The sequence below is a fragment of the Cynocephalus volans genome, chromosome 14 (assembly GCF_027409185.1).
Source record: "Cynocephalus volans isolate mCynVol1 chromosome 14, mCynVol1.pri, whole genome shotgun sequence".
Taxonomy (NCBI): domain Eukaryota; kingdom Metazoa; phylum Chordata; class Mammalia; order Dermoptera; family Cynocephalidae; genus Cynocephalus; species Cynocephalus volans.
The window spans coordinates 65019720-65039896 of NC_084473.1; the positions used below are offsets into that span (position 1 = coordinate 65019720).

Genomic DNA, 20177 nt, shown 5'->3' on the forward strand with positions numbered 1-20177 from the left:
TTCTATACATAATGTCTTAATTTCCTTCCACTGATAAGTGATGTATATCTTACATTTTATATTTACTAAATGCAAGCAATCTTATTTTACATACACTATTTCCATACCACTTTAGCCAAGAGTTTTCCATTTATTTTGTTCCCTCAGGCTTGGGATTTCTTCCTTTCTTTCCTTCTTTTGAAAACTAACTGCTCTCTATGATGCCACTACCAGTGTGATCTCATGTAACACTCAACCATATGCCAGTCCATGGGAGTCCTTCAGTGATCTTTGGCAATGGTGAAGGAGGAGAAACAATGAAAGGATAGCAAACACTTGTAGCAGTACCACCTGGCAGCAGATAAGAGTCTAAAGTCACAACCTATCTAAATTTTCCAAAAAGACACAGCCTATTCTTTACACGAGAGCACCACCCTACTTTCTGAAACAAAATGCAAAAATAGTATTTTCCTGCACTGAAGAAGAAGCTTAAAGGATATTAGGGACTTCTACTGAAATGCCAAAGTAGCTACACTTCAGTCCTTGCATAACACACAACTATCAAAGTCACCTGTTTTTCCTTGTGTGATTTAAATAAAAAAATAAAAAGGAAGAAGAAAAACCTTCCTATAGAAGCATCCCATCATGACTGACTAAAAAGTTTTTAAACATTTTATCTTTGCCTTTACTCTGGATGCTCTAGTATTTAGCATCTCTAGCTTGCAGTTTAAAATCCTAGTAACACATCAAAAAACTAGTATGTTTGCTTTAAGGGCACAAGTAAAGAGAAGCTGAGTGGCTGTGCTCATGAGCAGTGAGTGGTGGCAAATTCCTGGATCCACTAAAGAAAGGCAGCAAACTGAGAAGCTAAGCTGTTGCCCCAGTTTCCACCTAGAATTAATTTTCTAAGGCTCCCCATTACTGCAGTCCCCACCTCTGCATAGAGTCCTTGTCCCAGAATATGAGAACTACCCCCTCAATAGCTTGGAAAGGAAAGGGAGAAAAATCACCTAGTGCCTAGCAGATGAGTTTAAGATGGACAGGAACTCTCCACTTCTGTTGTCCCAATGAAGCCAAGTTTCTGGTATTCCCAACTAAAATTCATGAACACATATCTGAAGTATTTTCAAACATGTTTATTTTTAGGGCCGACCCTGTGGCTCACTCGGGAGAGTGTGGCGCTGGGAACCCCAAGGCCACGGGTTTGGATCCTATATAGGAATGGCCGGTGCACTCACTGGCTGAGCGCAGTGCGGACAACACCACGCCAAGGGTTGCAATTCCCTTACCAGTCACAAAAAAAAAAAACATGTTTATTTTTAAATGAACCTTAAGAATATATCCTAACTGTAGTTTGGGGTGCTACCAACAATAAATGAAAGTTACTAATAACATTCTTGTGGCATTTTATGATAGTCACTGAGAATATTAATTCTTGAAAATAATAATAAACTTAATTATTAATCACAACAAAACATACTTCAAAACCTTAAATATGGGGCAATTACACAAAATCAAATATATAAATTTTTAGGGCAAAATACCTAAAATAAATTCTCTATTAAGTAGTTTTTAAAATATACTTTAAAACACAATTAATGAAAGAAACAGCTCTTTTGTACTTACGGCACAGAATTCTTCAAAGGATATTCTTCCATCTCCATCCTTATCTGCATTTATTATGGTTTTGTCTACAATTTGCTGTAACTGTGTATCTTTCAGATTGTTCCCCACCATCATCTTCAACACCTGGAAGAGTTCCCCATTGGAAATATAGCCATCTTTATCCATGTCATAGATCCGGAAAGCAACTAAAAAAAGAAGAGGAGGAAAAATCAATGGCAATTATAGGGCAATGACAAGTAAATACCTCCAATGAACAAGAAAACGGTAAACTGCCAGACATCTAGGATTATGACACTGAGGATGTTTCTTTCTTAAATATAGATGTTGCTCTTAAGCACAGTATAACTAGTTGGTTAAGAGATGGGCCATGGAGTCAAGACTGCCTGGGCCAGTTAATGTAGCCTAGGTAAATTATTTAACCCTGCTAGGCTTCAGTTTCTGCCAATATAAAACTGGGGATATTAACAGTTCTAACCTCTCAGGTTTTTTGGAACATTTCTTCCCACTTTCATCAAAAATCTCTTATCCAAATCATATATATAGTTCATGTGGCTGTTTTCAGTAAAAGGAAATTCTGTTTTCCTTCTATCCAACCAAAAGGAACAATGACAAATATACTAGCTGCAAATAGAGAAAAATATTTTTACAAGCATGTAAAATTTCTGTAATGTCTAAGGATCTGAAATAAAAAAACATTTTGAATTTTTTAAAAGAAGTTTATAATGCAGAATGAAATGGTAGTGGTGTAAGAGGGAGAATGAAGTCAGGGAAGAAAAATACTTACACCTCAACTTCTGCTCCTTATCGCCTTTGACACTGAACTGAGAGACTCCCTCAATGAATTCTAAATAAGAGTTAAAAATTTTCACAAATTAGAACTTTCCATTTTTTACATAGAAAAACAATATTTACCTTACATACCCACAAAAGGAAATTTCCTTGCTACAAAACAAAATATTACTAGTAGTGTTTAAAATTTAAAATGCAAATTTGAAACCTCAACAAACAAGGTTCTCTATATATTTTTCTTATTTGAACTTGGAGTTTTCTAAGGTCAGTCAATTCAAATACTTTATTATGCAAAGCATAACACTCAAAAACATATTCTTTACGCTATTTAACTCTTTCTTCTTGGAATACAACTAACAAAAGGGGCTTTATAAAATACTATAAATAAAATACTATAAATTGTTTTGCCAGAATAAAATATTTTCGGATTTCTGTTCCAAAATTCACAATCATTTAAATACACTTAAAAGTTTCATGACAAATGATCATTTTTCTTCATTGCCTGATAAGCACTAAGTCACAATCAGTTTTAGACCCCTTCACTTATTATTTAGTTCCCCAAATTAAAGTAACAAAATCTGTTGACAATTCTCTACTGAAATGAAATGTTTACTCAAATGTATAGAATCAAATATAAAATTTTGTATCATGTTAATATTAGCAAAAGCGCTACTGAGTGTCTTTGTAAAATCCAGATTAACTAAAATAAATTAATCTTGTTTTATGATAATGGTCACATCTTTATTACTGCAGTTTACTTTTTACTGCTGACTTAAGTATAGGCCTCATTCTTTAATCAAAGGTTAAAAAAATGGAGTTTCTAATATTGTTAGTTGTCTTAAAGTAAGATTAATTTTCTAAAAACAAAGGAAAGGCTAAACTTCTCCCCATTTTTTGTACATTACCCTAAAGGATAACTTGTTCATTTATGAACTTAGTTTATTAAGTTGCATATACCACAGATTTGGGGGTTTTAACATATCTATTATCATAAGATTATCAAAACCAAAAAGATGTTTAAGAAAAAATTTCAGACATTTTTAAACAGACCTATAAGACAACAGGTTATCTAATTAAAAAAAAAAAAAAATACTTTCTTACCTTTAAAGTCTACTTCTCCATTTCCATCTGTGTCGAATATATCTATTACTCGCTGTACTAAAGGATTCTGTTGTAACTCAGGCAGAGACATGAACTCTTCCACACTCAAAGAACCAGAATTGTCCAAATCGAGCTTCTTAAATCTCTTTCCTAGCCTTTTAATTTCATCAGCATCAACTAAAAGTAAACAAAAAAAAGGTAGCAAGATTTTTAAAAATTATTTTATAATGGTTATTAAAAAAAATCCAGGAGTTACTCAAAAGTTTAATTTTCAATTTGATATAAGACATATATATATATATATATATATATATACACTCTTGTCTTGATATAAGACATATATATATATATATATATATATATATATATATACTCTGGTCTAATTTATTCTAATAAAAAAAGTACATCATAAATATATTGATTTGGTTACCTTTCTGTTTGCCTGTACCTGCCATAACATAAAGCTGTATGCTGAGTACCAAGATATTCCAGGACTAATAATGCTAAGCTGATCATGAAGGTCACACAATATATTCCAGGATAGACAATGCTAAGCTGATCACAGAGTTCCTACTAGACAGGCTAAATCAATTTCTATTTTATACCAAAGCACTCTTATTTTCATTTGTCTTTTTAAATTTTAATTTATTTTATTTCTAGTAGTTCATGGTTAAAATTCAAAGGGTATTCAAAATTCAAAGTTTCCCTCCCATCCCACCTTATGACATCCAATTCCTTGGAGGCAATGTTGCCAGTTTCTTGAATATTCTTCCAGAGCATTCTTTTAAATGATAAAAGCAAACTGCTCAAATAAATCTTATTTTCCCATTTTCTATTATGAAATTAGATACACCCTTACTCTTGGAGGGGGAGAATGTAATGAAAGTCCTACAAATGCTTTTCATTTATTTATTTACAGGTCTCCTCCACCTCAGGGAAGAGCCCATGACTTTTTCATTGGTGTTCTGTATACTGCATATAATAGATGCTCAACAAATGTTTAAAGTGAGTATTAATTATAAGTGTTTCACATCTGATGCTTACTGATCAAAATGCCATCAAATACTTAAAGTAAAACTCTACTTTATCTAACCAGACACTCACTAATCAGCAAACCATTCAGAAGAGTTTCTCAAAGTTCATAGATTTTCCATAAAGAGCTACTCTCTCCATGTTTCCCTTAATTTTACATACATACCAAGGATTAATTAACTATTTTCTTATCACAATCTCCAGTTTTGCCCTTGTTTACAACCACAAACCAGAAAAGGTGATGGGGAATTTGAATGTAATAGATCACTAAAGTATATTAGAAGTGGAAAAGTAAAGGCAACGTCTCCACAAACAGTAAGTGGATGAAATCAGGTTCTTTTCCTCTAGAGTGTATCATTAATGAAAAGAGGGAAGACAGAAATGTAGTACCATAGTATTTATGGAAACTATTTATTAGATTCTATTTATCAAAGCTGAGTCATGGATAATAGTTGTCTATTAAGAAATTGAAATTGAGGCACTTGAAGGATTATTTTTCAGTTACCTGGAAAACCTCAGCATCCCAGAAGACAGCATTCTACAGTCTTGAATAAATAAGGAATAGAAAGAATAATGGAGAATAATATAGAGGAATCAGAAATCACGAAATAAATATATTTGGTTCAATCCATCCTTCTTTACACTGCCAACAGTAATCTTTCTAAAAGGCAAATTCAGCCAAATTGCTAGTTCCTGTGCTTAAAAATTTCTAGCGGCCTCTTGATATAAACAGGATAAAAAGTCTAAAGCCCTTGACAACAGTTAGCCTTATTTTTCAATTTAAATTTCCATCTTATCTCTCCCTCCATTTCCTTTTCCTTCTCCTGGTATAATTCTGCTGCAGTATAAATTTTATACCTCCATTACCTTTATAAACCTCTGCCATAATGTCCTTGCCTGAACTCTCCACTTATGTGACTCCTATCAGTTTTTCTCTGATTAAAGAAAGGGGGTATTATTAACTATGTATCTTACAGCTGTGAGTATCATAAACTCTCTGGCAAAAGCCATTAAAGCAACAGTTAAAATCCATTTACTTTCTTTTGCTTTAAATATCTTATGAAATATTATAAAATAGTTGAAACTTGTTCCTGATGAGTAGTTAAAACTTTCCTCAAAGGCAAAGCAATGTGCCAGTGGATCACACTTTACCTTGAGAATAAATGTCTTCTTAAAAAGCCCTTTCCTTAAGTATGACTTGGAGGGAATGAGCACTATCTAATCTTTCCATTCATTCCCATTCCCATATACTCCATGCAGCTAACACTCACCTTAAGCTTCTTTTAGAAGCCAGTCAAGTGTGTAAGAAGGCAGTAGTATCTGTTTCTCCACTCCCCACCCCACCCCAATTTATTTCCTCCTCTTCTCCTTCCCTTCCTTCCAGCTAGGATGATACAGACTACTCAGTATTTACCACCCAGTTGACGCCGGGTGAGCAGCTGGAGGAAGCCATACCTAAATATCTAGAATATTTAAAAATGGCTAGCTTAGAAAGCAAAGCTATTAACATTTTTAACCAAGATCTAAGAAAGCTAGCTTTCAAAAACAAATGGTAAAAACAGGCCTTTTCGGTAGTGAACAAACTGACTTATTTGGTCATGACTGTCACCAGAAAAGCAGTTATTCAAGCACTTCCACTTGCCAGCACTGTAGACTAGATGTGTTGCAGGATATTAGGGTATGAAACAGAGTTTCAATCCTTGAAATATCAGCTCTTACCAATCTCCTACAAATTAGGCACAGATCTCTAAAATAGATCAAACCCATCTTGTTAGCACCATGAAATATTTCAGTATATTCACAGAAAATCTGCATTTAGCGCCAGTTAAATAACGAAGAACAAATTCCAACTTCCAGAACCACCTTTCATCAAAGGCTTTTTTGTCCCTACTGCTTAAGATCATACTCCCTTAAAAAGAGGACAAGGAAAAACAAACAAACCTCACCCTCTTTGACTCATCTTGTGACTCAGAGATACTCTTTTTCATATGTTTTGCCAAGTTGAACCTCATATTATTTTTCCACTTTTTGGAAAGATACCTTTGGAAGGACTATCTTTTTTTTTTTTTTTTTTTTTTTTTTTTTGTCCTTTTTCGTGACCAGCACTCAGCCAGTGAGTGCACCGGCCAGTTCTATATAGGATCCGAACCCGCGGCGGGAGCGTCGCAGCGCTCCCAGCGCTGCACTCTACCAAGTGCGCCACGGGCTCGGCCCAGGACTATCTTTTTTAATAGCTGAGAATGCTTAGATATTCAACTTAAATTATATTAGACAAAGTATAAAATAAAGAATCTTATAAAGTAACATATACTATTATCTAAAATTTAAACAAGGCAGTAAAAACTTAGATCTTTTAGTGTGAGTTTATAATATACAAAAATGGCTATTAATAAGGAATTGATGATTTGCTTACACAGAAAACACCAAATTAAACTGTTAAGACCTTACCTGGATCAATACACTGTGAATGTTCTAAAGGATAAATGTGAAACTTAGATGGTAACTCATTTTAACAAATGATTTCAAGAATCTTATTAATGTTATCACACATAAAATGATTAAGAATTTACTTTTGGAGAGCTCATGTTGCTACAATAAATTTTAGTATTTTCAACTGGACACAATATTAGAGCAATATGATTCTAATAGAAATATTCATTCATCACCCCTTCAGAGGGAGAAACACAAACCATCTCTCTTTATCCTACTTACATATTTCTCTCACTTAGAAAAAAGGAATGTGAGATTCCCAAACAGTAGAGACCCAAGTCTCTGGCTCTTAAAGCACTGCTAGTAATACATACACACCAAGCTGCTATTCAACTGTTAAGGTTAAAAGTAAAAACAACTTAAATTAAAGTTAACCACTTGGAGTCTAAACTCTCAGGTGATTCTGAGGTTTCTCAGAATAAAAAGAAAAAGAAAGAGAATGGTAGAAACATTCTCCTCAAATTTTAGTCCATTCCTAATAATTGTATAGTAGAAAACAGCAATAGGACTACTGCTCCTTCAGGAAATTCTTTTAATAGCCACTTTATAGATAATTTATTACCTATTAATAGACTAATGATTTAACAACGAAAACAAAATAAAGTGAGTTTTAAAACCGTCCTGGCAATAATATTTTGAAAGAAACAACTAAATGCAATGTAGAATTCTGGATATAATATTGGAAAAGAAAAAAGACAACACTTCAAATTTCACCAGTTTTTTCAACAAAATTTGTGATTTAATATTATTTTACCAATGTTAATTTCTTGATTTTGATGACTGTACTATAATTCTATAGGAAGCTGGCTGAGGAGTGTTTGAGAACTCTTTTATTTTTGTAACTTTTTGTAATTTCTCCTGATTCTCCTCCAATTTGTGACAGCTCTTAACTCTTTCCTTGTCTTTCATGACCTTGAAACTTTCGATCCAATATTTTGTAAAATGTCCCTCAGTTTAAGCTTGGTGATGTCTTCTCATGAATAGAATGAATTTAGGCCTTTGGGGAAAGAATATTACAAATGATTTTGTGTCCTCAGCACACTGTATCAAGGGGCTCATAAGGTCAGTATGTTTCATCACTAGTGATGTTAACTTTGATTATTTAAGATGGAGTCCACCAGGTTTCTCCACTATAAACCTTTATTTCTCCTTGTAGTGAAAAAAACATCCTGGGAAGAGATACTTTGAGACTATGCAAATATTCTATTTCTCCTCAAACTCTGACCTAATTTTAGCATCCATAAGAGGGTCTTCTATGCAATATTTATTACTGTGATATTTGCCTAACAATGATTTTCTTTTTCCCTCTTTCTACATTAATTGGGATGCTTCTATAAAAAACAAAAACAAAAACAAAACCAGTCCCTTCCCCTCCATTAATTTCGTTATTCAATTATTTACATCAGCATGGACTCACGGATATTTATGTTACTCTGTGAGTTAAAATCCAATACTATCATTGTGTGTTTTATTAGTCAAATTGTTCCAGCTTTCGTCTTTAAGTACTACTTCAGACTGGCTCCTGTGTGGCCTCTCAGCAATTCCTATTCTTTTTTTGAGCATTTCCTTAATTTCTGGCACCATAAGAGTTCCAGGCTCATCCTGACTGTACAAACTATTTCTAAGAAGAGATACTCCAGCCTCTTTTGTATGACAAGAAATTTAGGACAATATTATAGGATGAGAACTATTAGGATATAATTACTCTAATACGGGATCTCAGAATCTCTTAGAAGTATTTTGAAAAGAGCCATCAGACATGGCAAAATTATCTATGGAGAAACATATACTGAATAACTCTACAAGACCACCACAAGAAAAAACTTTATAGTGTTATCAACAGAAATTATTGATGTTTTTCAACATAAAGATTAATTTAAAAGTTTTACGTCTTCTTAAATTCATTTCCTACAAAGGTAATGGCTGTATGTTACTCCAAGTGAGAAGTTAAAACCACCAGGGGGTGCAGTAGATAAAACCTTCATAAGCAGCTTCAAAAACTTACTTTATAACGACCTTGTTTTGTGTATAGACCAGTAGTTTTATATTTATATTCTGCACAGAATAGTTTGACTACGAAATGAACAAAGCAAAGAAAGCACCCTACTGATATGAAATAACTGAAACAGTATATTATGAAATAAATATGGACACACAGTCACATACATTTTGCTCTATCTTTTCTCACACGTGAAAAACTTTCACCCACTTAAAAGGTCTAGATTTTAGAAAAATCATCATTTTATAATGCCAGAGGCAACATAACATGCGCTTTGGCACGTGTCGATTATAATTCTTATGTACTTTAAAAATTATCAAGCAATGGTCAAATATACAAAAGCTAGATATCACCACAACAAAAGAATTATCAAATTGTAATCAAACTGCCAAAAATATTTTTAAGCCAATGTTGAGAAATAAAATATTCAAAAAATACATTATTAAGTATATGGCTCTTTTTTAAAAAAATAAGTTAATGGTTTAATGGGTTATCATGGAGTAGACTGTTGGCTTTATAAAAATAGGAAGAAAGTATGCAGATGAGCTTTTGCCACTCTTGTCATATGATACTCGCACCACTTCTAGACTCTGCTGAGCAGTGCCTACCAGTAAGAAGTCTCTCACCAGATGTGGCTCCCTGACCTTGAACCTCTCAGCCTACAGAACGTGTAGGCTCTGGTTTGGGAGTTCTTCTATCATCCATGGCTCTGCTTCGGCTCCAACTTGAAGATCACCTCAGGTTTGATAATTCAGTCCCAACAAAAAAGAAAGTGTTGCTCCAGAGACTTTCGGCGGAGTTTCACCAAACACCACCAGGCTGCTGTAGGTCTCCCACATCACGTCCCTGTGCCAACTCCTCTGAGCATCATTCAGGTCCTGACACTCTTCCCAGGTGAAGCCCACAGCCACATCACCAAATGACTTCAAACTACTTTCTGAGGCTGGGATGTCCAAAGTCCAGGGAACACATCTGGTGAGGGTCTTGGTAATAAGTATATAGTTCTATAGGTTTTGACAAATGTATACATCTATGTAAGCATCACTACAATCAAGATAAAAGCACATTCCATCATCCCAAAATGTTCCCTTGGGCCCTTTTGCAGTCAATCACATCCTCCCCTCATTGACCCCAGGCAACCACTGTTCTGCTTCCTGTAACTAAATTCTATCTAGAATTTCATATAAACGGGATCATATAGTATGTACTCTTGTGTTTATCTTCTTTTACTCAACAAAGTTTTTTACATTAATCCACACTGTTGTATATGTCAGTAGTTTGTTACATTTTATTGCAAAGTAGTATATAGTCCACTGTATGAATATACCACAATTTGTTTTATGTGTTCATCTGTTAACAGACATTCCTGTTGTTTCTAGTTTGGGGCTATTAAAATAAAGCTACTATAAACATTAATGTATAAATCTTTCTGTAAACAAACGTAGTCTTGAAATGTCTGGGTCATAGGGTACGCTTATGTTTAACTTTCAGAAACTATCAGTTTACCTAAGTAGTGTACTATTTTACACTCCCATCAGCAATATGAGAATTCTAGTAGCTCCACACCTTTGTCAACATGTGGTATCGTCAGTTTTTTCATATATATATGTATTTGTGAAGTGACTGTTCAAATCTTTTGAGCTTTTTAAAATTGGTTTATCTAAAAGATTTGTAAAATTCTGTTTACTGATGCAAGTAGTTTGTTGCCTTAAGGTGTTCTTTTCAAAAGCAAAAACTTTTAATTTTATTGAAATCCATTTTTTTTTCCATTTATGACTCATGTTTTGTGTACTAAAAATCTGTGCTTACTCCTGGTCATGAAGATTCTCACTTGTGTTTTCTTTTAGACCTTCCACAGTTTTAGCTTTTATGCTTAAATCTATGATCCATAGTCTGTTTTTTTTGGGGGGGGGCAGGTGGTAACTATAGGCTAATTTTTATATAATACAGCAGAAATACAGCTGTTTTGTTGTAAAGGCTCTCCTTTTGTCAAAAATCAATCATATATATATATATATATATATATATATATATATATATATATATGGGTCTGGCTTTTATGCTGTTCCACTGATTTGTCTATCTTATGCCAATACCACAGTCTTATGTTTTATAGCACATCTTTAAATCAGGGAGCACTATCCTTTACTTTTCTTTTTCAAAACTGTTCTGACTCTTCTAATAATTGTGCATTTCCACACGGAACTAACAATCACTTTGGGTTTTTTTGTTTTGCTTTTTAATCTTGCTGAGAATTTGACTGGGATTGTCTTGAAGCTGTAGATCAATCTGAGTAAAACTGATATTTTAATATCAAGTCTTCCAATTTATGAATGTGGTACATCTATACATTTGTTTAGGTCTTTTCAAGTTTCAGTAATGTTTTGAAATTCAGTGTATATATTTTACACATATTTGACTAAATTTATACCTGAGTATTTTATGTTTTTATTCTATAATGAATTGTATTTGTCAATTTCACTTTTTTTCAATTGTTTTTTGCTATTATATAGAAATTCCATTGATTTTAGTAATATTATCCTTGTATCCTACATCTTGGTGAATTCACTTATAAGTTCTAGTAACTTAGGCTTGCCATATATACGGGTTGATTATTCCCTATCTGAAATGCTTGGGGCAAGAACTGTTTCGGATTTTGGACTTTTTCAGATTTTGGAGTATCTGCAGCATACCTGTACATATACCAGTTAAGCATCCCTACTCTGAAAATCTGAAATTCAATGTGCTCCAATGAGCATTTGCTTTGAGCATCATGTCAGTCATCAAAAAGTTTTAGATTTTGGAGCATTTCAGATTTTGAATTTTCCGATTAGGGATGCTCAACCTATATATAACCATGACATCTGAGAATAAAGACAATTTTACTCCTGCCTTTCCAATCTTAATGTCATTTCTTTCTTTTTCTTGCCTTAATGTAATGACTAGGACTTCTAATACAATGTTGACTAGAAGTGGTCAGAACGAAAAATTGTGCTTTTTTCCCCACAGTCTTAGGTGGAAACCATTCAGTCTTTCTCTGTGAAACAGGATGTCAGCTGTCTGGGTTTTTTTGTAGGTGCTGGTTATCAGGTTGATGTAGTTCCCTTCTATTCCTAATTTGCTAAGAGTATTTATCATGCATGGATATCAAATTTTGTCAAATACTTTGGTATATCTATTGAGAAGATCATGGGTTTTTGTTTTTTTTTTTCTTTTATTCTGTCAATACAGTGAATTACATTAATTGATTTTTTAATGTTAAAAGCATACTCCTGGTATAAATCCCTTAGTTGTGCTATACTATCCTTTTTTACACATTGCTGAATTTGACTTGCAAATAGTTAAGAATTTTTGCACAAATGTTCATGGAGAATATTGGTTTATACTGGTTTTCTTATCACGTCTTTCGTACTGTTATCAGGGTAATGCTATCTTCTATTTTCTGAAAGAATCCAGGTAAGATTGGTATTTTTTTTCCATTAAATGTTTAATAGAATTTACCAATAAAGTCATTTTGGCCCTGGAGTATTCTTTGTGAGAAGATTTTGAAATAAGAATTCAATTTCATTAATAGATATGAGTTTAAGATATTAAGATTTTAATATAACTATCTAATAATTATCTAATAATTTATAGATAAGATTTTCTATTTCCCCTGTGTCAGTTTTAGTAATTTGTTTTTCAAGAAATTTGTCCATTTCATCTAAGGAGTAGAACATATTGGCATAAAATTGTTCATAACATCCTCTTGTTATCCTTTTAACATCTGCAGAGTCTGTGGTGATTTCAATTTTCATTACTCATATTGTTAATTGTGTGTTCTTTCTTTTTTCCTAGAATGCTCCTTTAAAATGCAAACACCATGTAACACCGACTTCCTCCCATATTATGTAAAAGATATAGGGACTAGATGGTTAGATCAGTTGGTTAGAGCATGGTGCTAAAAACACCAAGGTCCAGGGTTCGATCCCTGTACTGGGCCAGCCACAAAAAAAAAAAAAAAGCAAAAAGAAAGAAAGAAAAAAAGAAGGAAAGAATGAAACAAAGAAAGAAAAAGATATGACCAAAAATTACCCAACACACTAGAACTTACTCAGCCAAAATGAATGCTGTCTAAAGATGTCACAAAAGAAGCTAAATACTTGTAACAATCCTAAATATACATTCTCAGAATTGTTTTCAGAACTTAATGAGCTTCACAGGAAAATCTGACACTGAAAAACCACGTAATATAAAGGGTTGAAAGAAATCGTAGAGGTGAAAACCCAAAATAAGAAAACAGACCCACAGAGTTAAGTAAGTTGTTCAGTGCTATAAACCTTATGGCAAAGCTGGGTGACTGGGATTTCTTGAGATGGTTTCTGATCTAATTTCTTTTCCTGTTCCACCCGAAAAGAGCTGCATAGAGGCATCAGGCTAAGAGATACTACCCATTCCTGCTTTACCTTCAATCTGTACTTCTGGGCTAAACGTGGAGAAAAAGGAACAACATGAATGTTCCCACTCCAAGTAGATAAAAATCACACCATATATTTCTAAGATATCCTTTCTAACCCTTCTCCCAACTTGTATATTACTAGTTTTCCTGCTGAAGGTATTTGTATTGTTTTTCTCCTTTTCATTTATCTACATTTTGGTTCAAATCAAAATATGTAACAAGTTAATGAAAAAACATGTATTTATAAAATCATAAAAACATGTCTTCAATAGATGCAGAAAAAGCCTAAAATAAAATCCAACTTCCCTTCATGATAAAAACTCTACAAATTAATGAGGTACAGAAGGAATGTACCTCAACACAATAAAGGCGGTATATGACAAACACAGCTAATATCATACTGAATAGACAAAAACTGGTGGCTTTCCTCTAAGACCTGGAACAAGACAAAGATTCTGACTGTCCTTACTCTTATTCAACACAATACTAGAAGTTCTAGCCAGTGCAATAAGGCAAGAGAAGGCAATAAAAGGCATTCAAATTGTAAAGAGAAAGTCAAACTATCCGTATGTGCATATGACAGGATTCCATACATAGAACACCCTAAAGACCACACCAAAAAATTGTTAGAATAAATGATTTCAGTATAGTGGCAGGATATAAAATCAACACACAAAAAGCAACAGCCTCCCTATATGCCAATAATAATGTAACTGAAGAAATCAAGAAAGTAATCCCAATCACACAAAAAAATGAAATACCTATGAGTAAATTTAACCAAGGAGGTGAAAGACCTCCACAATGAAAACTATAAAACATCAATGAAAAAAAATTGGAAAAGACACAAATAAATGGAAAGATATCCCATGTTCAAGGGTTGGAAGAATTAACATCATCAAAATGTCCATATTACCCAAAGCAATCTACAGACAATCCCTATAAAATCAACACAATCCCTATAAAAATACCAATGATATTCTTCACAGAAATAGGAAAAATAATCTTAAAATTTGTATGGAACCACAAAAGACTCCATATATAGCTAAAACAATCTTGAACAAGAACAAAGCTGGTGGGATCACAGTACTTGACTTCAAAATCTACTATAAAGCTATGGTAACCAAAACAGAGTGGTACTGCATAAAAATAGACAAACTGACCAATGGAATAGAATAGAGAGACCCAAAATAAACCCACAAATTTACAGCCAAACACAAAGGTGCCAAAAATATATAATGAAGAAAGGACAGCCTCTTCAACAGATGGTGCTGGAAAAACTGGGTATCCACATGCAAAACACTGAAACTAGACCCCTATCTCTCACCATACACAAAAATCAACACAAAATAGATCAAACACCTAAACTTAAGACCTGAAACTATGAAACTACTAGGAAAAAACATAGGGGAAATGCTACACGAAATGGGAGTGGGGAGTACTTTTTTGAGCGAGACTAAAAAGGCACAGACGACTAAAGCAAAAATACATAAAAGGGACTACATCAAACTAAAAACCTTCTGCACAGCAAGGGACACTGTCAATAAAGTGGAGACAACCTACAGAATGTGAAAAAGTGTTTGCAAACTACACATCAGACAGGGGGCTAATATCCAGAATATATAAGGAACTTAAACAACTCAACAGCAAAAAAACAAATAACTCAATTAAAAAATAGGCAAAGGACCTGAACAGACATTTCTCAAAAGAAGACATACAAATGGCAAACAGGCACATGAAAAAATGTTCTATATCACTAACCATCAGGAAAATGCAAATTAAAACCACAATGAGATATCATCTCACTCTTGTTAGAATGGCTATCATCAACAAAAAATGACAAATGCTGACGAAGATGTGAAGAAAAAGGAACTCTCCACTTTCCTACACTGCTGGTGGGATGTAAATTGGTACAGCCACTGTGGAAAACAGTACAGAGGTTTCCTCGGTGAACTAGAAATAGACCTCCCTTATGACCCAGCTATCCTACTAATGGGTATACACCCAAAGGAAATTAAACCAATATATAAAAAAGATACATGCACTCACATGCTCACATGTTCATCACAATGCTATTCACAATAGCCAAGAGATGGAATCAACCAAAATGCTCATCAATGGATGAAAGGATAAAAAAAACTATGGTATAGATACACAATGGAATAATACTCAGCTAATGAAAAAAGAAAAAGATATCCTATCATTCTTCAGCAACATGGATGGAACATCACGTTAAGTGAGGTAAGTCAGGCACAAAAAGACAAGTACTACACATCACTCATATATGGAACCTAAAAAAAAAGTGGCTCTCATAAGAGTAGAACAGAATAATTATTACCAGAGGGCAGGGAGAAAAAGTGGTGACCTAACGGGTACAAAACTATGCTGTCTACCCTAAGTGAATCATTGTGCAGTATATGCACATACTGAAACAACATGATGTATGTACCCCACAAATATGAACAAGTAAATGTTAAAACCTTTCAAATAAGAAAAAAAAAGGGACTAATAAGAGAAAAACAAGGTAACAATCCAAAGTATTTAAGTTCACGCACCATAGTTAAGAAAAACCTTTCATCCCTTTCTACATTACTCAACTCTAATGCTGTACTGAAATTAGGCAGAGTACAGTCATGTACTGCGTAATGACATTTCAGTCAACAATAGACTGCGTATACAATGACAGTCGCTTAAGATTATAATGGAACTGAAAAATTCCTATTGCCTAGTGATTTCATAGCTGGTGTAACATGGCGCAATGCCGTTACTCACATGTTTGTGGTGATGCTGCTGTAAATAAACCTACGGTATAAAAGTCTAGCACATACAAATTTTGTCTAGTACACAATACTTGATAGCATTAATAAACAACTGTTACTTGTTTATGTATTTACTATACTGTATTTTTTAATCATCTTTTTAGGATGTACTCCTTCCACTTATAAAAAAAAAAAAAAAAGAAACTAACTGTAAAACAGCCTCAGGCAGGTACTCCAGGAGGTATTCCAGAAGAAGGCATTATCATGGATTACTGCCCCAAAGACCTTCCAGTAGGACAAGATATGGAGGTGGAAGACAGTGATATTGATGATCCTGGCCTTGTGTAGGCCTAGGTTAATGTGTGTGTTTGAATATAAATTTTAAGAAAGTTTTAAAAGTAAATAAATAAGTTGTAAAGAAAAAATATTTTTGTACAACTGTACAATGTATTTGTGTTTTAAGCTAATTATAAAAGTCAAAAAGTTTTTTAAATTTTAAAAGTTTACAAAGTAACTCAAGTTACAGTAAACTAAGGTTAATTTACTCACATTATTAAAGGAAAAATTTTTTTATAAACTCAGTGTAACATAAGTGTATAGTGTTTGTAAAGTCTACAGTAGCATACAGAAATGTCTTAGGCCTTCACATTCACTCACTGTCTCACCCAGAGCTACTTCCAGTGCTGTAAGCTCCATTCATGGTAAATGCCCTATATAGGTGTTTTATTTTTTATACCTTATTTTTATTGTATCTTTTCTATGTTTGGATATGTTTACATATGCAAATACCATTATGTTACAATTACTTACAGTATTCAGTAAAATAACATGCTGTATAGGTTTGTAGCCTTGGAGCAATAGGCTATACCATATAGCAAAAGTGTTTAGTAGGCTATACCATATAGCAAAAGTGTTTAGTAGGCTATACCATATAGCAAAAGTGTTTAGTAGGCTATACCACCTGTGTTTGTGTAAGTATACTCTATGATGTCTGCACGATGAAATCACCTAAACGCATTTCTCAGAATGTACCCCCTTTATTAAGCAACACATGACCGTATAACTAATTCTCAGTGACTGGGTGAAATAAATTAGAATTCAGGATCACTAAGTTACCAAGTAAATGGTAAATGAAGGCTGACAGACTGTTTAAGAAGCATGAACTATATAACACATTTATAAAGATTTTAGGGCTAGCCAGTTCAGTTGGTTAGAGCATGGTGTTGTAACACCAAGGTCAAGGGTTCAGATCCCCATACCGGCCAGCAACAAGAAAAAAAAAAAAAAAAAAGATTTTAATCTAAAGCAACAAATGCACAAGTCAATTTCAAAGTTAATGATATACAATTTTTGTTATAATAAATGGCATCTTAGGAATACAATTTTCAAAAACATTTTTACCTGTTCACATTCGGACTGAATTTTATTGATATTAACAAGGTTTCTTCGGAAGATTTCTGAGAAGAATAAAGGTTTGAAAGTGAACCAGAAATTAGCATTTAGAAATTATCACTATTAAAATTTGAAGAGTTAAGCCAGTCCACACAAGAAAGAAAACAAAGATGCTAAAATAAAAGAGGAAATCAAATTAACTTTAGATTAACTATTACTCTGAAAAAGTTTTCTTTGTTTTCAAAACAAAGATAAACCTCTGTTTAGGTAAATAATATGACTTTGTAACCCCCCCTGAGAAAATCTGATTAGGAGCGGAAATTAACAGCACAAAGTAAAGTCAGTATGTCTAAACTTTCAAGTCTCTTATAAATATTCAAACCAGAAAGAAAACTGCTTGAATGTGAAACCAAATCAAACTGCTTGAATGTGAAACCAAATCAGAACAGTGTTCTAATGGCTAGAAATGCCTTCAAGGTTTCTACAGATAGTTCATTACACAGAAGGAAACATTCCCTCAGAGTCTTCCAAACTCTTCCTGGGTCACTTTCTGAAAAAGAAAGCTGAGAAATCTTTTTAGATAAAACACCTAATCTTTCTTCTACATTCAGTCTACAAGAGGCCCTGTATTTACTAACTTTATCAAAACCATGCTGAATTATATTGGTTTTAGCAACAGTAAAAATCAGCTGAATCTGATTTTCCACGCATACTTTCAACTGTGCCCCAATCTAATCCTTTTCTTAAACTATCTAAAGTAGTATCTTGCACTCAGTCACTTTTCCAAATTATCATGCCAAATTGCAACTAAGGTCTCAACCTTGAAAAAAATCACCCCAACAAAGTATACATTTCCTAGTCCAGATAGGTTAACCAACAGACAGAAACAATCCAATGGCCTAGAATTGGATTAACTAAATAAAAATACAATAAAAATACAATATTGAATTGAATGCAAAAAAAAAAAATCAGAAAATAACTATCTTAGACAAATCCAGTTTTGCCTAAAATCATTCATACAGAAAATTATAACATTAATCTCATAAGATTTACTACAAGAGAAGCTATATAGTATAGTGATTAAAAATATGACTCTGGGGCCAGCCCACACTTGGGAGAGTGTGCTGCTGGTAACACAAAGGTCACGGGTTCAAATCCCTATATAGGGATGGCCAGTTAGTTCACTTGGGAGAGTGTGGTGCTGACAACACCAAGTCAAGGGTTAAGATCCCCTTACCAGTCATCTTTTACATATATATATATATATATATATATATGACTCTGAATTATGATTGGTTAAGATCAAATTACGGCTTTGTTACTTCAGTTCCTGTGACTTTAGGCCAGTTATATAAGGTCTCTCTGCCTCTATTTTCTCATCTGCACAATGGGGAAAGTAATGGTGCCTCCCTCAAGAGGCTAAAAATGGTTAATGTATATAAAGTGCTTAGAATCATACCTAGCACATGGTAAGTGCCATACAAGTATGTGTTATTATTTATGCAAATAAATGGGAGATTGGTAACTACTGGGTTTTTCCAAAGTTACAGCTTTTAAAATAATACAACTAGTTGTCTATGTAGTCTAGCTCTGAGCTCTTATTAGCTTACCCAGTCAACAAATATTTACTCAGCATCTGCTTTATACCAGGCATTGTACTTATGCTTCCACTGCCAATGCCCCAATTCTTTTATTGATGAAAATTAGTTTTTACAGCCACTTACTCTTAAGGTCTTGCTGTTTGCATGCCATACTTAATTGTAATTAAATAATTATTTCTCCTTGATTTTTATTCTTAGTTACTTCCATCTCCCTTTTTCCACTCAGGGGAAAAAAAAAAAAAAACTTTTTATAAAGGAAAATTTCAAACACATACAAAGGTTGAAAGAAGAGTATAATGTATTCCATATATCCACCATCCAGTCTCAACCATTAACACTTGAGAAATATTTCATCTATACTCCCACCCCAATTAGTTTAGATCAATTCCTAGACATGTCATTTCCTTGTAACTATTCAGTATTTATTCTCTCTAAAAAATACTCTCCTAAAAAAAAATCACAATTACATTATTACACCTAAAAAATAATAATTTATTGATATCAAATAATCAATATTCAAATTTCCCCAAGTCACAAATAATTTCACAAATTTTTTTAATCCATCAGATTTGGCAATTAGGCAATAAGTGAAGGTAGCCTTAATAATAGTTTCAGCAGATGAAAGCCAATTTGTAGCAAACCAAGAAATTAGCAGAAATAAGGCAGAGAAGGTAATTGTGTATGTTCTTTTGAGAAGCTTAAGCATGAGAAAGAATAAAGAAAAACTGGAAGGTACCAGAGTCAAAGAGAATTCAATTACATCTGTAAATGGAAGGGGGAGAAGCTGAAGACATAAGAGAGAAACTAACAAAGATCCTAGTGATGACAATGGATGAGATCAAAAGCACAGTGGAAAAGTTTACCTTGAATAACGGAGGCACAAGTCAAATCCTGATACTGAAGGAAAGGAGGTTAAGGGTGTGTAGATCAAGCAAGTTTCTGTGTGCGGCAAGTGGGGTTGAGGAGGGAATGAG

The 20177-nt window shown here is 33.5% G+C and overlaps 1 protein-coding gene across 1 annotated transcript in view; it reads right to left on the minus strand.

The window, feature by feature from the left end:
• PPP3R1 (protein phosphatase 3 regulatory subunit B, alpha) overlaps positions 1–20177 on the minus strand; it is a 64363-nt gene that overhangs the window by 5320 nt on the left and 38866 nt on the right. The window contains exons 3-5 of the mRNA XM_063078262.1: positions 3496–3672; positions 2390–2449; positions 1606–1790 (exon numbers count right to left, since the gene is read on the minus strand). Coding sequence (XP_062934332.1) covers positions 1606–1790; positions 2390–2449; positions 3496–3672 — 422 coding nt within the window. The remainder of the gene's footprint in view (positions 1–1605; positions 1791–2389; positions 2450–3495; positions 3673–20177) is intronic.